General features: G+C 48.9%; 3 protein-coding genes across 3 annotated transcripts; 1 reads left to right on the forward strand and 2 right to left on the reverse strand.

Annotated features, from left to right (window-relative positions):
• Positions 1–2,588: 2,588 nt before the first annotated feature.
• LOC128491592 (uncharacterized) lies at positions 2,589–9,687 on the reverse strand. The gene is made up of 8 exons (XM_053463910.1): positions 9,571–9,687; positions 8,589–8,651; positions 8,152–8,223; positions 7,884–7,972; positions 7,739–7,793; positions 7,336–7,501; positions 4,208–4,405; positions 2,589–2,710 (listed from the first exon to the last, which is right to left on the reverse strand). The coding sequence occupies exons 1-8, from the start codon at positions 9,685–9,687 to the stop codon at positions 2,622–2,624; spliced, it is 849 nt and encodes a 282-aa protein (XP_053319885.1). The 3' UTR covers positions 2,589–2,621.
• Positions 9,688–11,555: 1,868 nt separating this feature from the next.
• On the reverse strand, positions 11,556–19,259 carry LOC128491594 (uncharacterized). The gene is made up of 22 exons (XM_053463911.1): positions 19,163–19,259; positions 18,737–18,826; positions 18,214–18,341; positions 17,996–18,136; positions 17,400–17,466; positions 17,155–17,324; positions 16,978–17,074; positions 16,586–16,809; positions 15,900–16,057; positions 15,544–15,751; positions 15,151–15,265; positions 14,872–15,077; positions 14,245–14,362; positions 13,970–14,139; positions 13,460–13,557; positions 13,228–13,346; positions 13,076–13,129; positions 12,719–12,908; positions 12,104–12,212; positions 11,932–12,016; positions 11,756–11,854; positions 11,556–11,673 (listed from the first exon to the last, which is right to left on the reverse strand). Exons 1-22 carry the CDS (start codon positions 19,257–19,259, stop codon positions 11,564–11,566), a joined length of 2,853 nt encoding a protein of 950 aa, XP_053319886.1. The 3' UTR covers positions 11,556–11,563.
• Positions 19,260–21,076: 1,817 nt separating this feature from the next.
• Positions 21,077–25,862, forward strand: RANGRF (RAN guanine nucleotide release factor). The gene is made up of 6 exons (XM_053462785.1): positions 21,077–21,124; positions 21,788–21,881; positions 22,886–23,002; positions 23,078–23,234; positions 25,096–25,190; positions 25,346–25,862. Exons 2-6 carry the CDS (start codon positions 21,802–21,804, stop codon positions 25,464–25,466), a joined length of 570 nt encoding a protein of 189 aa, XP_053318760.1. The 5' UTR covers positions 21,077–21,124; positions 21,788–21,801; the 3' UTR covers positions 25,467–25,862.

A 25,862-nucleotide genomic window follows, 5' to 3' on the forward strand; every position in this document is an offset into this window, starting at 1 on the left:
ACTCTGCGTACATCACTCTGCGTATTTTACGCTGTATATCACTCTGCGTACATCACTCTGCGTACATCACTCTGTGTATATCACGCTGTGTAAATTACTCTGTGTATATTACTCTGTGTACATTACTCTGTGTATATTACACTGTGTATATTACGCTGTGTATATTACTCTGTGTACATTACTCTGTGTATATCACTCTGCGTATATCACTCTGTGTACATTACTCTGTGTATATTACTCTGTATATATTACACTGTGTATATTACGCTGTGTATATTACTCTGTGTATATTACTCTGTGTATAGTACGCTGTGTATAGTACTCTGTGTATATTACACTGTGTATATTACACTGTGTATATTACGCTGTGTATATTATGCTCTGTATATTACGCTGTGTATAGTACTCTGTATATATTACTCAGGGGTTTAACTGGGCGGCTTAGAGGGAAATTATAAAACAGCAGCCTCAAATTATCAGAGCCCCAGCCCCTCCAGACACCATTCCTTTAAACAGGGCCGGAGTGGGGGCGACGAGGCGGCCCTGGCACTTTAAGGCAGTTGGCTGCTTGATGCCATAACCGCGGCCACGGCAGCAGCAGATTCAGCGAGTATGTGGTGCTGTCGGCCAGTGGCTCTTCTCTGGCCTGCCAGTCAAGCCTGCCTTTAAAGTACAATCTTGGGGGAGGCAGGGGGTATAAACCAGGAGACCCCAAGGTTTTAAGGCTACCAAGGCTTGGTGACACACGCCGGCCGTTGGAATGAGACCTTTACTATGATCCATAACGTAGAACAAGAATCTAAACCTAGAGGGTGAAAGGTTTAGATGCGATGTAAGGAAGTTTTACTTTACTTAGTGGGTGGTAGATAACTGGAACAGCTTCCCAGTAGAAGTGGTAGAGGCTAACATCGTAAGGGAATTTAAACGTGCATGGGATAGGGATACGGCTCCTGAAGACGAGACCAAGAACCCAGAATTTAGTGGCGAGGAAAGTCAGTCCAATCCATGTTTACGCATAATTCTCCACGCCGCATTTTCAGAAAGAATAACATCTGTGTAAATAGAGCAGCTGTGAGCATGCAAAACACAGCTGGCCGGGGGGCCGAGGCTGGAAAGGCGTTCTGAGGGTCAGCGGGAAGGATAATGGCTCAGGGTGGGGCGGCGGTGAAAAGGGGTAAGAGAGCATGGTGGGGTGAAATAAATGTTGGGGATAATCCCGGGTAGGATGCAAGCCACACATACTACGGCTCCGCAAATACACACGTGTGCGGCACGGCGCGTACATGTTTCATATCGCCCAACGTTTCAAGTGGCCAAAGAGGGTTAAGGGGTGTGGTTAAAGGCGTGGCCAGGGCGGGGCCTAACTACGACTTTTTTTGTGACCTACAAATAAATTAATACGCGATCAAGGAATTTACAACAGGAAATAACAGAGAGGTTTACTATTTACAATAAAAAGCAAACACTATATGTTGGGCAGATATCCCCCGGGGTTTTCAGGGCCGTAGAACCCTGCAATACCCCCATACCCAGCAAACATTCCGACCTCCTAGAAAAAAAGGGGCATCAGGGGAGGAAAGAGGGGCATCAGGGCATAAACAAGCTGTCTGGTGGCAAAGATGACAGGATGTTTGGGGCACTGACAAGCTCTTTGGGGGCAAAGATGGCACAGACAAGCTGTTTGGGGGCAAAGATGGCACAGACAAGCTGTTTGGGGGCAAAGATGGCACAGACAAGCTGTTTGGGGGCAAAGATGGCACAGACAAGCTGTTTGTGGGAAAATATGGCACAGGCAGGCTGTTTGTGGGAAAATATGGCACAAGCAGGCTGTTTGTGGGAAAATATGGCACTGTGGGCCATGTTGCTTGTTAATGTCAGGGGGCCCCGTGGTTTCTAGGTATGCCCCTGCATTCAGGCTGACACTACGGAGCGGCGAGTGCGTTTTTCTGAAGCATAGTTTTTATTAAATATGAAAAAATAGTTTACATGAATTAATATTTACCAGTAAAACCTTTTTTTTCATATAGTGTAGTCTTATATTCAGGCTTTTTCTTTCTTTCCTAAATTAAATTTAGTCTTATAATCAGGGTCGTCTTATAATCTCGAAAATACAGTATATTTTAGGTGCAGCTTGTCAAATATATGAATCTTCAAATTACACCCGGAAAATATTTGAGGAGTTTCAGGGAGGCCTAATGATTAATAAATTTAAAAAAATATATATTTTCCAGGGCACAAAAGTAATTTTCCTGGAGCCAAAATGTATTTCTAACAATTAATGAAATACTTTATTATATCTAGAGTAATATCAGCGATTTAGAATGTTTCAAAAAAAAAAATGCATACTCAAGCTCCTCTGCTCTCATTGGGCGAGGGATTGCGGACAGAACATGGCACAAACCTTCACCATTGTTGTTTTTTAAAAAAAAAATATATATATTTTTTTTAAATAGTCTCTTAACCCCTTAATGACAAAGCCCGTACATGTATAATCAAACAAATCATTGTTTTCAATGGGTTTAGGAACCACTCATTGTCCTTAAGGGGTTAAGTCTTATTTTAGATCAAATGTGGTCGCCGTCAACGCCGCCGCGATTTCTTGTCGTATTTGGGGGGAATCTTTACAACGGGTTCCTTATCAGGTTGTTATCCGTTAGATCCTGCAGTGTTTGCGCATGGAGTCGCGTGAGCTCCCCCAACTCTTCCCAGACTGCAACAAGAGAGAGAGAGAGAGAGAGAGAGAGAGAGAGAGAGAGGTTGTTGATTACTGGTTGAGACAGAGAAATAGCAATAGAGAAGGACCAAGGGAGAGAGAGAGTGAGAGAGAGAGTGAGAGAGAGAGTGAGAGAGAGAGAGGGTGAAAGAGAGAGGGTGGGAGAGAGAGGGAGAGAGAGAGGGTGAGAGAGAGAGGGTGGGAGAGAGAGTGAGAGAGACAGGGTGAAAGAGAGAGGGTGGGAGAGAGAGTGAGAGAGAGAGGGTGGGTGAGAGAGAGAGAGAGTGGGTGAGAGAGAGAGAGATGAGAGAGAGAGGGTGGGTGAGAGAGAGGGTGAAAGAGAGAGGGTGGGAGAGAGAGTGAGAGAGAGAGGGTGGGTGAGAGAGGGTGAGAGAGAGAGAGAGAGTGGGTGAGAGAGAGAGATGAGAGAGAGAGGGTGGGTGAGAGAGAGGGTGAAAGAGAGAGGGTGGGAGAGAGAGTGAGAGTGAGAGAGAGGGTAGGTGAGAGAGAGAGAGAGAGATTGGAGGTCTAATGTGCCATCCATGGTGGGCACTGATTGTAAATCCCCAAGTTTGGGGAGCAAGCTCCAGGAATCAAAGCTCATTAGAACACCTATTAGACCACTACTAAGAGGGCGGTAGATAAGTGGAACATCCTCCCAGCGGAAGTGGTAGAGGGTAATACAGCGAGGGGGGTATTAAACATGCATGGAATAGACAAACGGCTCCTGAATCTAAGACGAGGCCAACAACTGATTAAGGTTGGAGTCTTTACAGCAGGAGAAACGGGCGACTAGACGGGGGGAGCGGGGCCGATGTAACTGCAAGTTCTATTTTTCACCCTTTTGAGGACAAATCCTGCTTTTTTGTGTGTGGCTAGCCCAAATCTTCCTTTCATAGCTTGGGGGTTACCAGGCAGATGATGCACCAAGTGCTCAGTAGGGGAGGGCAATGAGGGAAGTAGTGTAAATTGCCCCCCAGGCTGCTCCGACTTCAACATTCTGGGCCACATCAGGCTTGTAGAGCAACACTCAAGTATCAGAAAGAATTGTATGCAGAATTCACACCATGCCTGGATCCTTTGTTTGCTCCTATCATGGGAGATCTATTCTGCGCAGTTCCCTTTGGGGTTAATTTATGCTTGCCAGGACTGGACCCCAGTGTGTTCTGACCTATGGTACCATCAGGCCTCTCGCCCGGGTCTGCTGAACGACGCCGGCCCTCCCTGGTGCTCACAATGCAGCCTCCTTCAAACATTTGGCAGAAGAGCCGGGGTTAATATTTATGTCTGATTAGCAATCAGCCCGGCCATAGACAGCGGAACGACCCGGGAAACGAGCCTCTGTCAATATTATCACTTATAAACAAGCAGAGTATTCCTAACAGCAGGGCCGGGCTGGCCATTTGTCAAAGCAGGTAATAGAGAATGCAGATTCCAGGGCGCTATAAACATCCCAGACACCGGAGGGGAGCCGGACCGCCATGTTATACCCACCGTATGTATATAACGGGGTCCCTCTGGGTTCTCGGAGCAAGAGGCGATGGAAGAAGCCGATTAAAGCTCCGGAGGAGAGAGACCTCTCAGAAAGGGGAAGAGAGCGCAAGTAAGCAAAGTCCACACTTAGAGCGTTCCTCGGAGGTGGAGAGATGCAGGCGTTGACCACATCCCATACCACGTGCCACACGGCCACATCTGAGAGAGAGAGAGAGAGAGAGAGAGGAGGAGAGAGAAGAGAGAGAGAGAGAGAGAGAGAGAGAGAGAGACAGAGAGAGAGAGAGAAGAGAGAGAGAGAGAGAAGAGAGAGGAGGAGAGAGAGAGAAAGAGAGAAGAGAGAGAGAGAGAGAGGAGAGAGAATGTCATCAAGATCTGCTTTCTCATTTATTGTGAGGAGAGCTTAAATTATTAGAGGGATCTTACTGATACTGCAGGAATAATTCAGTTTCCTTAATCACCAACGCTGTATACAGTAATATAACCCCCAGCGCTGTATACAGTAATATAACCCCCAGCGCTGTATACAGTAATATAACCCCCAGCGCTGTATACAGTAATATAACCCCCAGCGCTGTATACAGTAATATAATCCCCAGCGCTGTATACAGTAATATAACCCCCAGCGCTGTATACAGTAATATAACCCCCCAGTGCTGTATACAGTAATATAACCCCCCAGCACTGTATACAGTAATATAACCCCCCAGCGCTGTATACAGTAATATAACCCCCAGCGCTGTATACAGTAATATAACCCCCCAGCACTGTATACAGTAATATAACCCCCAGCGCTGTATACAGTAATATAACCCCCAGCGCTGTATACAGTAATATAACCCCCAGCACTGTATACAGTAATATAACCCCCAGCGCTGTATACAGTAATATAACCCCCCAGCGCTGTATACAGTAATATAACCCCCCAGCACTGTATACAGTAATATAACCCCCCAGCACTGTATACAGTAATATAACCCCCAGCGCTGTATACAGTAATATAACCCCCCGCGCTGTATACAGTAATATAACCCCCAGCACTGTATACAGTAATATAACTCCCAGCACTGTATACAGTAATATAACCCCCAGCGCTGTATATAGTAATATAACCCCCCAGCACTGTATACAGTAATATAACCCCCCAGCGCTGTATACAGTAATATAACCCCCCCAGCGCTGTATACAGTAATATAACCCCCAGCGCTGTATACAGTAATATAACCCCCCAGCACTGTATACAGTAATATAACCCCCCAGCACTGTATACAGTAATATAACCCCCAGCGCTGTATACAGTAATATAACCCCCAGCGCTGTATACAGTAATATAACCCCCAGCGCTGTATACAGTAATATAACCCCCAGCGCTGTATACAGTAATATAACCCCCAGCGCTGTATATAGTAATATAACCCCCCAGCGCTGTATACAGTAATATAACCCCCAGCGCTGTATACAGTAATATAACCCCCAGCGCTGTATACAGTAGTATAACCCCCCAGCTCTGTATACAGTAATATAACCCCCAGCACTGTATACAGTAATATAACCCCCCAGCACTGTATACAGTAATATAACCCCCAGCACTGTATACAGTAATATAACCCCCAGCACTGTATACAGTAATATAACCCCCCAGCGCTGTATACAGTAATATAACCCCCAGCGCTGTATACAGTAATATAACCCCCCAGCGCTGTATACAGTAATATAACCCCCCAGCGCTGTATACAGTAATAAAAACCCCCAGCGCTGTATACAGTAATAACCCCCAGCGCTGTATACAGTAATATAACCCCCCAGCGCTGTATACAGTAATATAACCCCCAGCGCTGTATACAGTAATATAACCCCCAGTGCTGTATACAGTAATATAACCTCCCCCTGCGCTATATACAGTAATATAACCCCCCAGCACTGTATACAGTAATATAACCCCCAGCGCTGTATACAGTAATATAACCCCCCAGCGCTGTATACAGTAATATAACCCCCCAGCGCTGTATACAGTAATAAAAACCCCCAGCGCTGTATACAGTAATAACCCCCAGCGCTGTATACAGTAATATAACCCCCCCAGCGCTGTATACAGTAATATAACCCCCAGCGCTGTATACAGTAATATAACCCCCAGTGCTGTATACAGTAATATAACCTCCCCCTGCGCTATATACAGTAATATAACCCCCCAGCACTGTATACAGTAATATAACCCCCAGCGCTGTATACAGTAATATAACCCCCAGCGCTGTATACAATAATATAACCCCCAGCGCTGTATACAGTAATATAACCCCCAGCACTGTATACAGTAATATAACCCCCAGCGCTGTATACAGTAATATAACCCCCAGCGCTGTATACAGTAATATAACCCCCCAGCGCTGTATACAGTAATATAACCCCCAGCACTGTATACAGTAATATAACCCCCAGCGCTGTATACAGTAATATAACCCCCAGTGCTGTATACAGTAATATAACCCCCAGCGCTGTATACAGTAATATAACCCCCCAGCTCTGTATACAGTAATATAACCCCCAGCGCTGTATACAGTAATATAACCCCCCAGCTCTGTATACAGTAATATAACCCCCAGCGCTGTATACAGTAATATAACCCCCAGCGCTGTATACAGTAATATAACCCCCCAGCGCTGTATATACAGTAATATAACCCCCCAGCACTGTATACAGTAATATAACCCCCAGCGCTGTATACAGTAATATCACCCCCCAGCGCTGTATACACTAATATAACCCCCAGCGCTGTATACATTAATATAACCCCCCCAGCGCTGTATACAGTAATATAACCCCCCAGCGCTGTATATACAGTAATATAACGCTTTCCCACTATTAAGGGACTTGAACTCAAACTCAAGAAACTGAGTTGATTTTATTAAGTAAAAATAATTCTGGGGAGTTATCTGATTTTGGGAAGGAAAGAGCTCGGGGTAAATACAGGATTCAGTAAATCTCCGATTCCTGAGCCTCTAGAGCCCACAATACCCTTTAGGTCTCCGTCTTACATGACGTGTTTACGGGGCTGACCATGCCCCATGTACGTGGTATTTTTGTGGAGCGATGGCTCTTGGCGGGAGGAGGGGTAACATTTGGGGAAATACCTCTTCTTTTCCACTCGGAGGAAGATGGAAGCGCCAGCGGAGTGTCCCTCAAACGCGAATCATCTTGGTCTCCGCCGATCAGACGCTGGTGATTGGACCTTACCCAGACATACGGGCGGCCATACTTGGCATAGGCAGCCAATAGAAAAAGAGTGCAGTGCGTCTCCTAGGGTCAGAAGAGAGCGATGGGCATAAGAAGGCCGAGATAAGAAGTAGAGGCATGGGACAAGTGGTAAGGAGAAGAAAAGGATGGTAGAACGTCTAGAGCGTGGTGAAGGACACGATATAGACATGGAGAGGTCTTCTTTAGACATTGGAGGTTAAAGCAGAACCGTAGAGCTGCCACGAGATACAAGGATATTATATCGGCAACATGAAGAGTGATGGAGGAGACCAGTCTTACCGGGATAGCAATTTCTCTATCACAAGGAGAGGCGGGAGGGAGGAGAGAAGAATCCCTGAAGAAAGAGACCAGGGTCAAATCAACACCCAAGGGAAAGCCAACTGCCCCGGCCCTTTATCCCGAGACACAGCGATCCGGTACGTACCTGTGGGCGTTTTGCTCATGGTTGTAGACAGGAGTGCGGCCATTGGAGTCACTGCTGAGAGAGACAGGCGAACGGAGAGAGGGACAGCTCTAAAAAAAAAAGAGACAAAGACAGATCCCAAGACTAATAAAGAAAAAGGAAGGATAAGGAGTAAAGAGGAGAGAGGTGACAGAGCGAGCCAACAAACAACAACGAAAGAGTAAAGAGAGAGAGCAACAGACAGGAGCCAGAACAGAAGAGACTGCAGCTGATGGACCGGCCGTAGTACCAGATCTTCATTGACTACGGTGATCAGGATCTCCTCTCTCCCTCGAAGCCATGGCTGGAAGTACCGGAATCCCTAAAGGCGACAAGAAACGTAAGGTTCTGTCTCACGAAAGGGGGGGTTTTACTGCCTCCTGGAACGCCAAGGATGGGAGGACAACTTCCAGCTGCTGTATAATTAAACTAACCAAGGCGAGGTCCCAATGACGTTCCAGAGCTAGGTCTAGAACATGTACCAATGTTACCCCCCCCCAACACAGAGCTGGAGGCTACGTACAATCTGGTGCCAGATCCACCAGAAAACAACGATAACGTTCCAAAAAGACAGAGAATGGCCTCTGAGAAAGGACCGCCTCACAGGCCAAGTAGAACCTTAGAGGAATCTCTCGGGATCCATTGTTGTTCTAAGCGACGGATCTACTGAAGGAAGCTCCATCTCACCTGTAATGAACCCAGAAGAGCCAGGTCGCCAAGAAAATGCTCCAAACGCTGACTCCCATCATCCTGAAACAGAACGTGACAACCCGTGTTTTACACATAGTCGGCCCCTAGTCTTCCCGCCTCTTCTGCTGCGGCCTCGTCTTAGATTCAGGAGCCGTATGCCTATCCCATGCACTTTATTAGCCACTTACCCCTTCTGCTGGGAGACTGTTCCATTAATCCACCAGCAAAATTAAACTTCCTTACATTCTGTTCGGGTTTTACGAACGTTACTGGAATAGGTCATTCCTAGAAGTGCCAAATTCCATAATTTCCTACCCAATTCCTAATTACACAACGGATTTGGTTTTCAGTCCGGTACGAAACGTGAACTACGCAGAAATACCAGCTGGTAGCCGATACAACGTAGCAAGCGCTGGACGAGGCGGAAGGAATTTAGTGGATTTGGTAAATATGAAACACGTTTATTTTTAGTAACTAGTTACCGCGTGGGTCTGGGAGATATTTTCTTTAAAGCTCCATCTCACGGAAGCTGCGACCGGTGGCAGCCTGTGGCAGAGCCAGCATTATCTCATCAATTTCCTGTCCTGATGTTCTCCTGACGGCCAGCGGCCAGCCATGTATTTGGCTGACGTGCCAGATGGCCACCCGGTGCCCCCAGCTGATGCCCCATATATATGTCTATAGGTCAGGGTCTGTCCCCCCAGCTGATGCCCGATATATATATCTATAGGTCAGGGTCTGCCCCCAGCTGATGCCCCATATATATGTCTATAGGTCAGGGTCTGCCCCCAGCTGATGCCCCATATATATGTCTATAGGTCAGGGTCTGCCCCCAGCTGATGCCCCATACGTATGTCTATAGGTCAGGGCCTGCCCCCAGCTGATGCCCCATACGTATGTCTATAGGTCAGGGCCTGCCCCCAGCTGATGCCCCATATATATGTCTATAGGTCAGGGTCCGTATAGCTGCCCCACTCACCCGTGTGTCTCTCATCACGATGATGCCGTGTTTGTAGGATGGGCTCAGCCTCCCTCTCAGACTGTGATGCCGCTCTCCCCTCTCTCCATCCTCATCCAATGCTTGCACCGCATCCATCCTCCTCCCGACTCTCCTCCGCTCCCCCCCCTCTCCTATACCTTCCATTCTCATCACCGAAAGACATTAAACAGAAAAGACCGTCTGTTAACCCCATCCCAGCTTTCTGAAAGGAGCTTCGCTGCGGTGCCTCAGCTATTTATTAACCCTTTCTCAGCCCATCGCAAAGATCCATTCCTCTTTTATCTGTATGTCAATTGCTGTATTATATTTGTCCTTATCTAACATTTTCTCCTTTGTACACAGCACCATGGAGTCTGTCAGCGCTTTATATATGCTTTATGCCCCCTAGAAATACCACTCTGCCCCCTGATATCCCCCCAGACTTACCAATGCACCCCCAGACTCCCTGGTGTCTAGAAGGGGCCAGCCGGAAGGTTACGTCACGCCGGTGCTCCACCATAGAAGCCCCGGCATCGCGCAGACGTCCACCGGAGAGGAGGATCCGGGTCCCCTGCAGCGCTGCGGGATATCTGGATCCTAACCCTGGAAAAAAAATAAGAGTACCCGGAACTGCATGTGTGTCGGGAGATATGAATTGCGCATCCCTGCACTAAACCCCGATTATAGGCCGCACCCCACTTTAAAGACTGTGGGGGGGGTGCAGCCTGTATTGGGGTCAATACAGCATATTGTGATATATTATAGAGCAGCCCTTTAAAGGACAGGCACTTTGAGATTGGACCAGCGTTGCCCTGGGGTCACAGACACCCCCAGTAGCAAATGTTTTCATTCCAAAATCAAAGGAGGGAGGCTAACATTAGCCTTTTTAAATTAAAAATAAAATCTCTGCTGCGGTGGACTGCTCTTCCAGTGATTCTAAGCCAGTATTATGGTGGACACCTGGCTGGCTGAGAGTCATGGGAATTTTAGTTCACAGCTAGCATCTGCAGCTTTACTGTTGCTGCACTTCCCATGACTCAGTGTCCCTCTTTCACATTTTAAATGTTGGCAGGTATGGTGTAAAGAAGGGGAAAAAAAAAAAAAAAAAAAGTTACGAGAGGCCATAATCTAAGACTAGATGATTAGATGGAATGTAAGGAAGTTTTACTTTACCAAGAGGGTAGTAATTAAGTGGAACATCCTCCCAGCAGAAGCCTAAGACTAATACAGTGAGGGAATTTAAACACAGGATAGACATATCCCGAATCCAAGACAAGACCAATTTAATACTATACAACTTTTACAACGTGTAGTGCTTTGACGTTTGCAGTTTTTGTTACACCAAAAAAAAAAAAAAAAAAAAAAAAAAAACCCACATGCATTTCAAAAATAAAAACCCGCATTTTCTTTAATCATGGATGAAGAACAATCTGCCCCGTTGTAGGAGCCATGTGGTGGCAGTGAAGTCCCTTTACCGACTCCCTCCATCGTTAGCATAGCTACCAGAGATGCATCTCACATCCCCTCTATCTAACCAGCCCCTGAAAACCTCTATGGTTATTTTAAGCCTGCCGGGCGCCAGCCTACGCTCCTCACGCAGCCCAGTTGTTCCCAGTTTACCAGACGCGACTCGTTTTCTAGACAATCAAGGTCTACAAGATGTCCAGAGGATCTAGAACCATCCCCTTTGGAATAGCAGTAGGGTTTTGGCCATTTGCTGTCCTCCCCAGACTGAACTCTCCTCAGAGCACAAGGGTTCACTTCCACTCTCCTAGAAGCTGGCTAGCGGTGGACTCTTAGGGATCTTGATGGCAACCCAACAAGCCTAGATGTGGCTGCCCAGAAGCTAAACCCCGGAGATAGTGGAACCCATTGGTGTTGTTCTAGAGATACAGAAGACACACAGCTGCACCTTTAACTCCAGACGGACCATGCCCACGAGACCCAATCCCAACCATGAACAAGACAGAGCGTAAACGTTATTTTGTTTTATTTAGCATACAAAAAGCCGAACAGCAAGTGTGACAGCGGCAATAGTGACCACAGCAAACACAGCAAGCCCAGCCGACAGGATCCAGGTCCACACCGACCACGACTCGTCTCCTGGAACAGAACGGAGAGACGTTAGTGGAAGCCATGTCTGTACCGTGAGGGGTCGTAGGGAATTTAATGTCAGAGAACTCACCGAGACACTGATACGCAACACCGTTATCTCGTGCCAGGATCTGGATGGGCCCTGCAGAGACCGCTTCGTACGGCACCCTCTGGAGCACAGATCTCTTCCCTATAAAGAGAAAGGTGATGCCAGTGTGATGGTGATGTGATAGCAATGGTGATGTCCATGCCAATCAAGGGACTCACCCATTCTCTGCTCCGGTCCATCACCAACCCCGTTGCAGCTTATAGCATCGTCATCATGCAGGGATATTAGGCAATGAATGTAAATCTGCAGCAAGAGCAAGAAGAAAGGAGTCACTAGAAACCAGGTTACCCGCCGGGGATAAGACTGGAGCACATTGCATGTCCGGCTAACCTGGTTGCCGGGCTCATGGAGACCACTTCCTATCTTCACCTGGAACCGCGGAGGAGAGTCCGGTGATGTCTGGAGCTTGGTAGAATAGGCTGCACCATCTTTGGCACACCTAGAAACACCATATTGTTAGTTAAGTACTAGAGTCCCCACCACTCAGATGGGGTATCGGTTACGACATTAAAATGGAGCTGGCAGTCTGACAGGACTAGGCGTCCTCATTAAGAGAATGTGTGTAGCTACATGCAGCTGGCTGGAGACCGTGTTATTGTGAAAGGTTTAACTGCTTAAGAGGTTTGATGCTTTAACAGTTTCTAAACGCAGGATTAGATGACTACGGTTTAAGATTTACTTCACCAAGAGGGCGGTACATAAGTGGAACAGCCTCCTAGCAGAAGCGGTAGAGGGTAATACAGTGAGGGGGTTTAAACATGCATGGGATGGCCATGTGGCTCCTGAATCTAAGACGAGACCAACGACTGAGTAAGGTTTGAGTCTTTACAGCAGGAGACACTGGCAGACTAGACAGAGCGGGGCCGATCTGCCACCTTGAACACTGCAGCAGATTCCACTTTTGTTGGAAGTCATGAGGAATAAGGTATAAGACCAAGCCCATACCCATTTGCCACCAAGTCCCATTGTGGAGAGCCATCCATCTGAGGCGTTGGTGTAGTCCAGCACTCCCGCAATACGACCCTGGACATCCCGGCCATCCTCCCATTTATGTCAGCTTCGAGGTTGAGGCTGGTATCTCTTGCCATATACACAGGGAAGTCTCCGGACTGGTAGAAGGAGGTGAAAGCATCATCTATGAAATAAAGACAGCTTGCTGGACATTACATCAAGCATGGCAGAGCCTCATCAGCTTCTTCTCCGCAACTCAACATGGCACCTCTGGATTTGCACCATTCCAGGAGTAACTACTCCACCTCACTACCAGCCAGAGGCGTAGGCTCTGCTCCCGGGCATCCTTACCCTTTGCAACCCTTAGCACAGCATCCAGCCTGTCCTTTGCTCTCTTCCTCAGGACTTGGAAAGAAAGAACGGAACGTTAATGAGCACAGAACAGCAGTAATGGAAAGAAAAGCATACGGTGCTTTCATAATGGACACAGACGTAACAGTCACCTTTAGACTTGTCACCCGTTAAGACTGCCGAGAAGCCACGCCTGATTGGAGTAGTCTTGTTGTATCTACCATACATCCGTTGAGTGTCTCGGACAGGGTATTTACAACGAAGGGTCAGCCTATGGTACAGGAGAAGACCCGAGATAAAGACAGGTCTGTCTATACGGAGGACCTTATTCAGAGGCAAAGGCAAGGTTTGGGTCATACAAGAGCAGGAATGGTAGGAAGTCACCTGTATTTTGAGTCCCGTGTTATTATTGGTTGATCCTGTGGTAAATATTCCCGATCAAAAGTAACTTCGTTTTCATATATGAAAAAATCCCCATCAAACTGCAGAAAAGGGATCAAATTGTTACTCAACTAAGACAAAGTTTCCATCAAGCCAAAGAAACGGAGAGACGCGACACTATGGCGAGTCAACAGGGACCCAACTAAAGCCTCACCAACTTGGGTGGAGCATGGCAAGTAGAGGAGGTCCTTAGGGACAGTCTTGTTTCCTCGACAAAACTCAGCTGGGAACCCAGATTTCAAGAATGTCGAGAATCTAAACTTCGGTGAAGTGTATTCTCAAATCAGAATGTTGTGTTTTTGTGGGAACCTCTCAAAGTCATCCATAGGTGACCAAGAGCTAGAACCTAAAAGACTACAATATCACCAGCTAAACCGGGTGCTCATGTACTGAAGAGGAGAGTAGTTTAGCACAACAGGTTCCTTCAACCATAGCTGAGCATCTGGATCTTACCCTCCTTATAGTCCCACAGCTAAAGACAGGGAAGACGAAGAGGGCACGCGTGTCATCCACTTCCTGGGGTTTGCATGTCGGGTCTTTCAGGTGAGTCCTGGCAGGATTGAAGTTTGGTTTGGTATCCAAGCCCAGTACTGTGGCGGCCATTGTGCCATTAGGAAGACAAACTGCAGAAGAGAAGATCATTGAGGATGTCAGAAGAAGAAACGCTGGGTAGGCAGATCTTGTCTTTTCTAAAGCTGTGGTTTGAGGTTGTGTGCTCATCTACTCACCCAGCAGCCGATCAGTGGGGAACCTGCACTCCACTAAGCAGTTAAACTTTATGTCCAAGGTCTTGTTGTCTCTCAGTGTGAAGTTCAGCGCAACAAGGACTCCCCGCAATGAGATTTCCTGAAGACAACATTTAAATGAGAAGTGGCGCAAGCCATTAGATGTAGCCCATCTAGGCCAGTGGCAGCCAGAGTTCAGGAGTCTTGCCTGTAATGGGGCTATTTAAAAAGGTAAGATCCCATGGAGTTCCCCCCCCCCCCATGGACATAGACCCCAGTGCTGGACACAAATGCCGGAGGACATTAACACATTTTTGTTCCAATAAACTCCCTTTATCTGCAGCCCCGGGAGGTGACAGTTCACAGTTATGATGTTTGAGGAGACTCCTCAAGCGCTACCTAGCTGATGCTTTATGGCAATGCTAATGAAGTCAGTCCCTCTGTAGACTCATTAGTCAGAGTCTGGTTGGGTCATTCAGTTTCCTCACAGGCAGTATGATAAGGAGTTGGGGTGTTCGTCTAGTAGATTTTTTCTTATCTATGCCCAAACAAAAAATAAACTCATATGCAGCTACCTCACTTCTTGACATGTCCCATTTGGAAGATGTCCTACTTGCTGCACAAGCTCACCTTGTAGGACAGGCCAGCAGCAAACAGAGGGACCTCGAGCCTGTAGATGGAGCCTTGATCGGAAACTACGTATTTTTGCGACTGTGCCAGCTCTTTTGTCAGATGCAGTTCTCGGATGTACGGAACCCAGTATCTATCCATATTGCCGTGGGTCAATACAAGGATGAGCCTGTCCGGACCACATTCATCCTTACATGAAGGAGGCTCTACAGCAGAAATAGCCATCAGGGGTCTGGCGTAATGACATGGAATGAAGTAGAGACTGCAAGTTTCACATACCAACATCTTGTCGTATACATTCCACCACATCCGTGTACTGGAAGTCCTGCTTTGTCAGGAGGGTCATGATATAGGTCACATGCAGAGTGTAGAGCAGCAGGTGGCCCTGAAGATGCTACAAAGCAGAGATGGGAATGTTTAAGATGTGGAAAATATATATATGTTAGGTGCAGACTGAACATGGCACCCTCTAACACCATATTAGAGAATAGTCCAATTGCTGTAGACCACACTATCACAGCTTGGATTTATAAGGGCTCTAGTAACGGTAGAGTAAAGAAGCCCATATGAATCAGTTACATAGATGGTGACACGAACAAGTCTTGCAGCCAGAAGCAGTCATATGCACATACAGATAGACTTAAGATCCAGACACGTCAAGTAGGTAACTACCTTCTGCTCCACAAGCGAATCGCTGAAAGGCACTTGAAGGTAGAACGCATTGGTACCGTTCGCATTGGGGACGGTCATCACATTGAAACCTCTAGCCTTGGCCTCTTCCAGGGTAAACGGAACCTTCTTGATCTCAAGGGACTTTAATTCAACATCCGAGAAGAAGTTACCAAGCGACACTTCAAAGAAGTCATCTGTTATTTGGCATCTGGTATCTGGACAGGGGACATGTGGCCAAGTCAGCACATCTCAACTTAACTTTCCTTCTACAGGACAAACCAGACCCAATCCTTGTCTTGACATAACGCAAGTCACCTTAACCCCTTTCTGCACACAATCAGAAAAAAATAAAAGACTTACGGTTAATAAAAACTGGAACTTCTGGCCTAAAAGCAGTGGCAATTGGCTTTAAGATTGTGTGTCTCGTGACATCAGCCGGCAACTCTCTCCACTCATGCACCAGAAGCAGGTGGATGCGATAAATCGTCCCATAGGAGTTATTCACTATAACGCTCTAGGGACAGAACACATACAGATTTCTATTTTCTTGGGGTGCAATGGTCATACAGCACAGTTTTGATCAAGATCAGCGATTTAAGAGTCAAGCTTGCTCCATGCAGATCTAGCAGGAGGTCCTGCCAGCCATGTTTGATAGCCACCAACATACAACACTTTAGGAGTTCAGAGATTCATAGCTTGAGTCTCCACCAAGAACTTCTGCCCCAAGTCTTGAGGGTTAGGCATAGAAGTCAAGCGAGGGGTAATTAAGATAACTTCCCTTGTAGCTCTGCAACTCACGTTCCCTGAATGAAGAACACCTTAAATAGCATGTCACCTCTGCAGAGTGTGCACCATCCCACCACTTCCATGAGATTGTATTTTCCACCAAGTTCCAGCTCCAACCAGGATCTCATTACCAGTTAGATACTATATCTCTCCCGGCTGGCTCATTTTTAAAGCCTTCTTCTTCCCCTTACTCAAGGAAGTAAGCCTTCTCCATAGTAGCAGATCATAGCAGTTGGATAGGAATCAGATCACTCACCTCAATGTTGCCTCCAGGGGCACCAATTGGCACAATGACCTCAACAGCGGTGGGTCTGGTTTGAAAAACGTAGCCATTCTTGGTTATCACGCTTGAGTCTATTAGCTGCCCGTCGAGGCCTAAGTTTAGATCACTTTCGATATAGGCTGTGGGGTCAAGGACCAGAGGCGAGAGTATGGCAGGCGAGCGCCACATGAGAGAGGTTGGCGTGAAGATCGGGGGATCTGAGAGGGAAGAGAAAAAAAAACAAAAAAAAAACTGATCATAATCTTAAAATGGGATGGAGTGGAAGTTTTTCCTCCCCCTCCAAGTGGGTGGTAGATAGATGCAACAGCCGCCCTGCAGAGGCCAGTACAGCGATATGGCATTCTGAATCATAAGTAGTGATTTACCGGACGGACAGGCCAGCGTTGTATTCACATAGAGACGAACCAAAGGCTGGGAGTAGTACATCATGCCTAGAATCCCAGCGTAGCGGTAGCCATCGACCTATAAGGCAGAAGATGGTCAACGAGGCATTATACCCACTGCCAACACCTTCAGCAGTGCCCAGAGTTCCCATTCCTTACCATCATAGTTACGGATTCTGCCGTGCGGTACGGTGCCCTGAAGACCACCCTGGTGGCGGTAGCGTTGAGTCCGTAGCCCTTTTTAAAGGCGTTTGTTGAAGAGAGAGTGATAATCGAGTTGTTCACAATGAACTCGACCTGCCAGCGTGGGGACGCGCCACCCTGTGTGGGGGGAGGGGGATTATAAATTTATATAACCCAGGAATTTTAATATACAATTATTTGAAAAAATAGTCAACTTACGGCAGGCCATGAGAGTCTAATATCGGTTTTCAGCCAGTTTTCTAGAGGGATAATTCTTATCACAGAGACCTGCGGAGATCAGATATTAACCAGATTGGAAACTGGGAAAGTCGGGAAAATCCCCCAACAATCTCGTCTCCACCCAAACAGCTCTTCTCCTTATGCATCCTCTTTGACCTCTCTGGCGTCCATGACATGGCTTTTCTGGGTCAAATCCCACCTCCTTTTTAGCATCTCCTTCTCCAGCAGTGGTTCCTCTCCCCTACTGCGCCATGTTGGCGTCCCCTACACCCCTCATATGCCAATCGGGGTTATCGCAAGCCCCTATTTATCGGGCTGCCCTTTCTCCCACTTCAGTCCATCCTGAACCCCTAGGAAAGCTGCAACTAAGATTACTTCTAACGAGCCTATGAACCATTGGTGTCGCCAACAAGATATTCCAGACCCAGCATGGGACACGTCGTGATCTCAGTGTAGGTGGAGACGAAGCAGTGTCCACTCCAACTCCCCAATAAGAAAGTTAGAGCGGCAAGTCTTAGAGAGAACCGAGTCTTGTGGGGCAGGACAGGAGTCCATAAACACCGGTCCAAGCTCTTACCTCCATGTAGTTTTCCTCACAGACGATCTCCCTCATGTTCCAAGGGTCTGTAAGCCGACAGGACTGAGACACCATATACTGGGAATCGACACCATTTTTGGCCACCTTGAACCGCACCAGACTGTTGAACTGTTCGTCGTTCTGGGGCGAGAGAAGGACACTGTACCAGCCGCTGCGGACTTTTACCCCTACCGGTGCCCAAACGGGCAGATACGCACCACATTGTGAATCCAACACCCGAGGAAGGAGATCCTGATCTCCACATTGCCGTAGATGTCCCTGCTTTTGGTATATCCGCACTGCGAGGAGAGGTAATCGTCCATCACGACGGGGTATCCCGTCTCATCTGGAGAAGGAAGGAAGATAGAAGCCTCTTTCAGATGTTTCACCCCCACAGTGAATAAATATTGCCATAATGGGCCCTAGGGACCACGGCCCAGTGTTGATGTACCATTATCACTGCTGTGGACAAGATAACCAGGACTGGCCAATGATTAAACTGCAGCATACTGATAATTCCATGCACAAAGGGGTAGTAGAGACCATGAATAGATACCAAGTGGAGGTAGTACAGGCAGACAAAGTAAAATGCGCCAGTGGGTTCCTGTCCCGTTACTATGTCAGAGGCAATCTTGTATCAAAGATAAAGACTATATTTGGAGCCGTGGGGTCTTTATATATCTCCCCAGGGCTACAGCCAATAAATTGCCCCCCCGTTGGACAGGGTCAGGTTCTGCTTACTGAAGGTCTCCAGCTGCCACTGCGGTCCCAAGAAGTCTCTTTCCACCCATATCCAGAAGGAGCGGCTCCGGCATTCAGTCTTGTAGACGCCTACACAAGAGAAGACTCCTTATCCTTCATGGTTAAAGCTTCTACTTCCTACGTTCCTCACATTAGACTCGCGGAGAGTACACCACCGGTTAGGAACCGGTATCGATCCCAGCTCTACAATCACACAAGCAACGTCACAAGGGCCGCAGAAGCTCCGAGCCGGGGGTACCAAGTCTGTCCTATTCCCCAGAGCTTATGTCAACGAAAGCTGCAGGATCCAGCCCCAGAGACTGGGAGGAGAGCCATTCACTCTCACCCCAGTCTAAGAGAGCAGCAGCTTCTGCCACCGACCGAAGAGCCTACGCCGATCGGCCAAGAGATGGAAGCCGGGCTTACCGTCTGGAAAAGAGGCCGTTCTCACGATACGCGGGAAGCTCACGAAGAGCAGGGCGACCCTGAAACAGAACAGAGCCTTACATTCATTGGGCACCATTAGAGGTAACAAGAGTGTCCGCCATGTTGGTTGTGGCACAGAGGGGAGCTGGAAGGATTCTAACCATCTATAGATTAGAGCTTTAGCAGAGTTATCGATTTAAAGGTTTGTAGCAGAAAAAGAAATCGGGGCAAAATTAAAAAAGTTGCGAGCCGCTCCCTCTCTTACAAATGCTGCCTGGACCAGACAACTATCAGCGAGTTAGAGAAATAGCTTAACGGGGAGGAATAATCATAGAGATCCTGGGGAAAGGGAACTAAAGATAGCTGATCCCATGAGAGGGAGGGGATAGGAGAGACATTTAAAACTTACAGGAGGGAAGTTTACTGCAAAGGAGGAGAAGGCTTATGAGGCCATAACCTAACAATAGAGGATCAGAGGCTCTGATGGAGCAGAAGGGAGTTTTACTTTACCAAGATGGTAGTAGATAAGTGGAGCAGCCCCCAAGCAGAGGTGGTAGAGGATAATACAATGAGGGGATTTAAACACGCATGGGATAGGCATATGGCCAACGAACGATGAAGGTTTGAGCCTTTACAGGTGAAACGGTCAGGCTAGACGGGGGGGGGGTTTAAAGAAAAAAATCCCCTCACAACATAGTTCCTACAAACACAAAATACACTTTAAAGGGATTCAAAGACCCAAAAATCCCCCCCATACAGCAGAACATAAAATACATTACCCGGCTAGAAATGCCCACTGCATGCCAGCAGCGCCAAGGGACAAAGCGAGGGATGGGGAGGAAAAAAAAACTGCCTAATATCTTGGAAAACTCATTAAGAGCAGAAAAGAGAACACCATAAACCACTGCCCCACTTCTGAGAGAATTTATAGCGGTCTCTGGCCCGTTACCGAATTAACCCGCAATCAAAGGCAGGTTTGTTACCAGCAGTAGAAATTAATACCCGGACAGGCATCGTGCAGCGAAATCACCACGGGAGCCGGACAGAAAGCCTGGGGAGGAAAAAACGGATAATATATATATATATATATATATATATATGAATATATAAGAGGTTATCGGGTCACTATAGAGTATAGACACTACAGGCAGGACTGTCGATTGTTTCGGGACTCTTAGTAACTATACCGGGGGGGTTTGGTGATCCACAGGTGGCGATTCCTCCGCCCGTGGATCCTCGCCGCAGTTTATTCCGCCAGCGCCACGGACGCCTGGCGTGATGCGATGCAGCTGATCAGCCTCGTTATCATCATAAATGACCCCGCCGCGGGGCGCTGGGAATATTAACCCTTTAATAGCCCATCTGTGTAGTGACCCCTCAAATGTGTTCTAATACCGGCTCTAATACCGGTCCCCATGGAAACCCCTGGCTTGCCATTATTTCAACACGCGCTTAATAGAGTCACCTGCATTCAAGCAGGGACATCGCCCATCATATAACGGGGTGCAAAAACACCAATTGGGAGTTTTATATATGATCATAGCTTGGGGGGGGTAGACTAGGAAGGAGTGCGCTCCAGAAAATCTGCCCCTGAGCTTGGGGTAAAAGCCCCAGGTATGATTATTATGTATTGTTGTCATGTCTCTTTATTAATAATACTAACAGCCGGTGCATTTGAAATGGGATTTAATTTGTGCCGCAGGGCTCTGAAACCTGGATATTTAAATGTCTTTACAGTAAATGGCATATTCTTTTCCACCATTACCGACCGAAAGGGGTTAACCCTGGCAAACATGTCAGCGGACGCAGTACTGGCAATTTGCCCACAGTCAATATGGCTGCCGGCTGCCCCACGGGAGAATCCGAGCTGCGGTTTTTTTTTCCCCTCACTTCGCGGAGCTTCACTGACGTCGCTGCCCTACTTCCTGTCCAGAGCACGTTGCATACAAAGCCGGGAAGCAGGTAATACAGCCGGGCGAGCAGGGGTTAAAACTTAAATTTAGGGGAAATAAAGGGTGTTTTGGGATCTTACCCTGTAATAAATCATAGCGAGGGCTTTAGGGTGAACCTGAAAGTCCCTCACCTGTGCGCCTGCAGGGATGTAAAGGGTCGGTACTGGTCAGACTGGGACGCACTGGTTCTGACTACATTTAGGACACCGCTTGTGGTCTTTGATTAGTTGGAGTTGATACCTTTTATTGGGCTGACACAGAAAAAGGTGTGACATTATGTAACCTCTGAGACCTCGGCGGGCTCTTCTTCGGGTGGGTCGCAGGGTGCGTATATATATATATATATATATATATATATATCTGTCTCAGTGTGACATCATAAACACAAAGTGCGAGGGAAGAAAAGACTGAATAAAGGGCCATAACGGTGACAAAATGCGTCTGTCGTGGCGGAGGTGGCATTAATACCGCCCCGTGTGATACGTTCCCAGGTTATCTTTTGTCCGCGCTGAGCATGCTGGGAGTTTGGTATAATGGGGGGCGTGGTGGGGGAATTGGTCAGTTAGGGGGTGTGCTGGGAGTTTGGTCAGTTCGGGGGGCGTGGCAGGGGTTTGGTAAATTGGGGGCGTGTCTGGAGTTGTAATTTGCCCTCTTCTTGCCTCCTTTCACGCAGATGCCCCACTCGTGATGGATGTGAACGCCGCGGGGCATCCGCTCTTTGGTGGAGCTTTCTCTGCTGTTCTGCCCCAGCCCTTCCATGATGTCAGGTGACTCCACGATCCTGCCCTCCTCATCCTCTAATCCTGCCCTCCTCATCCTCTAATCCTGCCCTCCTCATCCTCTAATCCTGCCCTCCTCATCCTCTAATCCTGCCCTCCTCATCCTCTACTCTCGCCCTCCTCATCCTCTACTCTCGCCCTCCTCATCCTCTACTCTCGCCCTCCTCATCCTCTAATCTCGCGCTCCTCATCCTCTAATCCTGCCCTCCTCATCCTCTAATCCTGCCCTCCTCATCCTCTAATCCTGCGCTCCTCATCCTCTAATCCTGCGCTCCTCATCCTCTAATCCTGCGCTCCTCATCCTCTAATCCTGCGCTCCTCATCCTCTAATCCTGCGCTCCTCATCCTCTAATCCTGCCCTCCTCATCCTCTAATCTCGCCCTCCTCATCCTCTAATCTCGCCCTCCTCATCCTCTAATCTCGCCCTCCTCATCCTCTAATCTCGCGCTCCTCATCCTCTAATCTCGCGCTCCTCATCCTCTAATCTCGCGCTCCTCATCCTCTAATCCTGCCCTCCTCATCCTCTAATCTCGCCTGTCTCTCACCTCCTCTCCCCACCCCCCATTCCTGTAAACTTCTTCTGCCCCCACTGCCCCATAACTACTGCCCGCCTGTACCTCCCAAATTGTCTCCTCGGGGGGGCCTCTCGCTCCCCGTGTCTCTCTCCTCGGGGGGGCCTCTCGCTCCCCGTGTCTCTCTCCTCGGGGGGGGCTCTCGCTCCCCGTTTCTCTCTCCTCGGGGGGGGCTCTCGCTCCCCGTGTCTCTCTCCTCGGGTGGGCCTCTCGCTCCCCGTGTCTCTCTCCTCGGGGGGGGGCTCTCGCTCCCCGTGTCTCTCTCCTCGGGTGGGCCCCTCGCTCCCCGTGTCTCTCTCCTCGGGGGGGGCTCTCGCTCCCCGTGTCTCTCTCCTCGGCCCCCCAACTCTCTGTATCCCCCCAATCCACCCCTGGGTTGCTGGTCCCTCACTGTTTCTCCCCGGTTCTCGCCCCGCGCAGTGATCTCCGGGAGATCCCCGATAACCAGGAGGTTTTTGTGCACAGCGGCACCGATCAGAGCGTCATCGTGGAGCTGCTGGAGTATCAGGCGGGGATGAGCGACCCGGACGCCGCCAGGTGAGGGCGCGAGACGGAGCAAGCAAATTCCTTTAGCGGCCGTCGTTCGCTTTACTGATCGTCTCTCTGCGGCAGATACCACTTTGAAGACGTGGCGTCGAGTAACGGCGCAGAGGGGCGGTCGGAAGTGCTGAGTGTGGAGCCTCTGCCATTGGCGCAGCTCTCGCTCACCAACTGCGCCAGCGCATGGGCACTGACCGGTCTGCAGCAGGTGGCCAAGTTCAATGAACAGGTAAAGGGGAGGCTGCCGCTGTATCTGTGCTGTGTATACATGTCACGGTGTAGTAGTGTGTGAGGGGAGGCTGTTACATGTCACGGTGTAGTAGTGTGTGAGGGGAGGCTGCCGCTGTCTGCGCTGTATCTGTGCTGTGTATACATGTCACGGTGTAGTAGTGTGTGAGGGGAGGCTGGCACTGCCGCTGTCTGCGCTGTATCTGTGCTGTGTATACATGTCACGGTGTAGTAGTGTGTGAGGGGAGGCTGGCACTGCCGCTGTCTGCGCTGTATCTGTGCTGTGTATACATGTCACGGTGTAGTAGTGTGTGAGGGGAGGCTGGCACTGCCGCTGTCTGCACTGTATCTGCGCTATGTATACATGTCACGGTGTAGTAGTGTGTGAGGGGAGGCTGGCACTGCCGCTGTATCTGTGCTGTGTATACATGTCACGGTGTAGTAGTGTGTGAGGGGAGGCTGCCGCTGTCTGCGCTGTACCTGTGCTGTGTATACATGTCATGGTGTAGTAGTGTGTGAGGGGAGGCTGCCGCTGTCTGCGCTGTATCTGTGCTGTGTATACATGTCACGGTGTAGTAGTGTGTGAGGGGAGGCTGCCGCTGTCTGCGCTGTATCTGTGCTGTGTATACATGTCACGGTGTAGTAGTGTGTGAGAGGAGGCTGGCACTGCCGCTGTCTGCGCTGTATCTGTGCTGTATATACATGTCACGGTGTAGTAGTGTGTGAGGGGAGGTTGGCACTGCCGCTGTCTGCGCTGTATCTGTGCTGTGTATACATGTCACGGTGTAGTAGTGTGTGAGGGGAGGCTGCTGCTGTCTGCACTGTACCTATGCTGTGTATACATGTCACGGTGTAGTAGTGTGTGAGGGGAGGCTGCCGCTGTCTGCGCTGTATCTGTGCTGTGTATACATGTCACGGTGTAGTAGTGTGTGAGGGGAGGCTGGCACTGCCGCTGTCTGCGCTGTATCTGTGCTGTGTATACATGTCACGGTGTAGTAGTGTGTGAGGGGGAGGCTGGCACTGCCGCTGTCTGCGCTGTATCTGTGCTGTGTATACATGTCACGGTGTAGTAGTGTGTGAGGGGAGGCTGCCGCTGTCTGCGCTGTATCTGTGCTGTGTATACATGTCACGGTGTAGTAGTGTGTGAGGGAGAGGCTGTCGCTGTCTGCGCTGTATCTGTGCTGTGTATACATGTCACGGTGTAGTAGTGTGTGAGGGGAGACTGCCGCTGTCTGCGCTGTATCTGTGCTGTGTATACATGTCACGGTGTAGTAGTGTGTGAGGGGAGGCTGCCGCTGTCTGCGCTGTATCTGCGCTGTGTATACATGTCACGGTGTAGTAGTGTGTGAGGGGAGGCTGCCGCTGTCTGCGCTGTACCTGTGCTGTGTATACATGTCACGGTGTAGTAGTGTGTGAGGGGGAGGCTGGCACTGTCTGTGCTGTACCTGTGCTGTGTATACATGTCACGGTGTAGTAGTGTGTGAGGGGAGGCTGCCGCTGTCTGCGCTGTACCTATGCTGTGTATACATGTCACGGTGTAGTAGTGTGTGAGGGGAGGCTGCCGCTGTCTGCGTTGTATCTGTGCTGTGTATACATGTCACGGTGTAGTAGTGTGTGAGGGGAGGCTGCCGCTGTCTGCGCTGTACCTATGCTGTGTATACATGTCACGGTGTAGTAGTGTGTGAGGGGAGGCACTGCCGCTGTCTGCGTTGTATCTGTGCTGTGTATACATGTCACGGTGTAGTAGCATGTGAGGGGGCGGCTGTTACATGTCACGGTGTAGTAGCATGTGAGGGGGCGGCTGTTACATGTCACGGTGTAGTAGCGTGTGAGGGGTCACACATGTGTGTTCTCTTTTCCAGGCTCTGAATACCGTCCGTGTGCACTTGGTGTTATTCCGGCTGCCTCAGCATTCCACAGACCTACTCGTCACGTTTAATGACCCTGTTGCTATTGAGTAAGTAACTGAAAAGGAGTTGGCTTCTCCCCCCGCAGGGCGACACAGACAGGCGGGGCTGGGAGTTGGCTCCTCCCCCGCAGGGCGACAGACAGGGCCATGTACAGTAATGGGGGTATGATAACGATGCTCTGTTTTTTTCCTTTTAACCCTAGCCCGTCCAGCAGCAGCGCAGTGGGCGGAGTCAGTGCTGCGGCGTCTCCTCCTTGGACACCTGAAGATTTTAACCGTTTCCTGGGTAGTTTGCGGCTCCATGACCCCGGCATCTTTGGCTGATCGCCCGCCGCTGTTTACTTGGATCCGTTTAACGGGCAGAAAGGACTGTTGGGGCAGACTGACAGGGGGCATTTATATAAGCAAGAGATACCACACTTCAGCAGAGACGGGGTTAACTATTAAAATAAAACGCCCCGGGGCAAAGAGTGGCGAGAATCTGACGCCCAGCAAACCTCTTTAGGGGATCTGGTGGATCCATTATGGGTTATCAGTATTAACCCTTCGAGCGGCAGTAGTAACCCTCCGAGGCAGTTAGCGGAGAGTGCCCCATATTTGCCCCTTTTAAACATTTGTCTGCCTCCTGCTCGTCGTCGGACTGACGGGGACTTTCACGTATGTACTCTGCGTGTTCATGTGTCCTGTTAGCGTGCAGTACAATAACACACTTTCACGCGT

Source organism: Spea bombifrons, chromosome 4 (assembly GCF_027358695.1).
Source record: "Spea bombifrons isolate aSpeBom1 chromosome 4, aSpeBom1.2.pri, whole genome shotgun sequence".
Lineage (NCBI taxonomy): Eukaryota > Metazoa > Chordata > Amphibia > Anura > Pelobatidae > Spea > Spea bombifrons.

Bases quoted from the DNA above. Each gene is read 5' to 3' on its own strand.
- LOC128491594 (XM_053463911.1), bottom strand. From the start codon at position 19,259: ATGGTGCCCAATGAATGTAAGGCTCTGTTCTGTTTCAGGGTCGCCCTG. The intron at 18,137-18,213 runs GTGCGTATCTGC...CTCTCGCCCCAG, and splicing joins GGTGTTGGATTCACAATGTG to AACGACGAACAGTTCAACAG. The intron at 12,213-12,718 runs GTATGGGCTTGG...TGGTGTTTCTAG, and splicing joins TGGGACTTGGTGGCAAATGG to GTGTGCCAAAGATGGTGCAG.
- LOC128491592 (XM_053463910.1), bottom strand. From the start codon at position 9,687: ATGGATGCGGTGCAAGCATTGGATGAGGATGGAGAGAGGGGAGAGCGG. The intron at 8,224-8,588 runs GTGAGATGGAGC...TGTCGCCTTTAG, and splicing joins CTCTTCTGGGTTCATTACAG to GGATTCCGGTACTTCCAGCC. The intron at 7,794-7,883 runs GTACGTACCGGA...CTCTTTCTTCAG, and splicing joins CATGAGCAAAACGCCCACAG to GGATTCTTCTCTCCTCCCTC.
- RANGRF (XM_053462785.1), top strand. From the start codon at position 21,802: ATGGATGTGAACGCCGCGGGGCATCCGCTCTTTGGTGGAGCTTTCTCT. The intron at 21,882-22,885 runs GTGACTCCACGA...CGCCCCGCGCAG, and splicing joins CAGCCCTTCCATGATGTCAG to TGATCTCCGGGAGATCCCCG. The intron at 23,003-23,077 runs GTGAGGGCGCGA...TCTCTGCGGCAG, and splicing joins AGCGACCCGGACGCCGCCAG to ATACCACTTTGAAGACGTGG.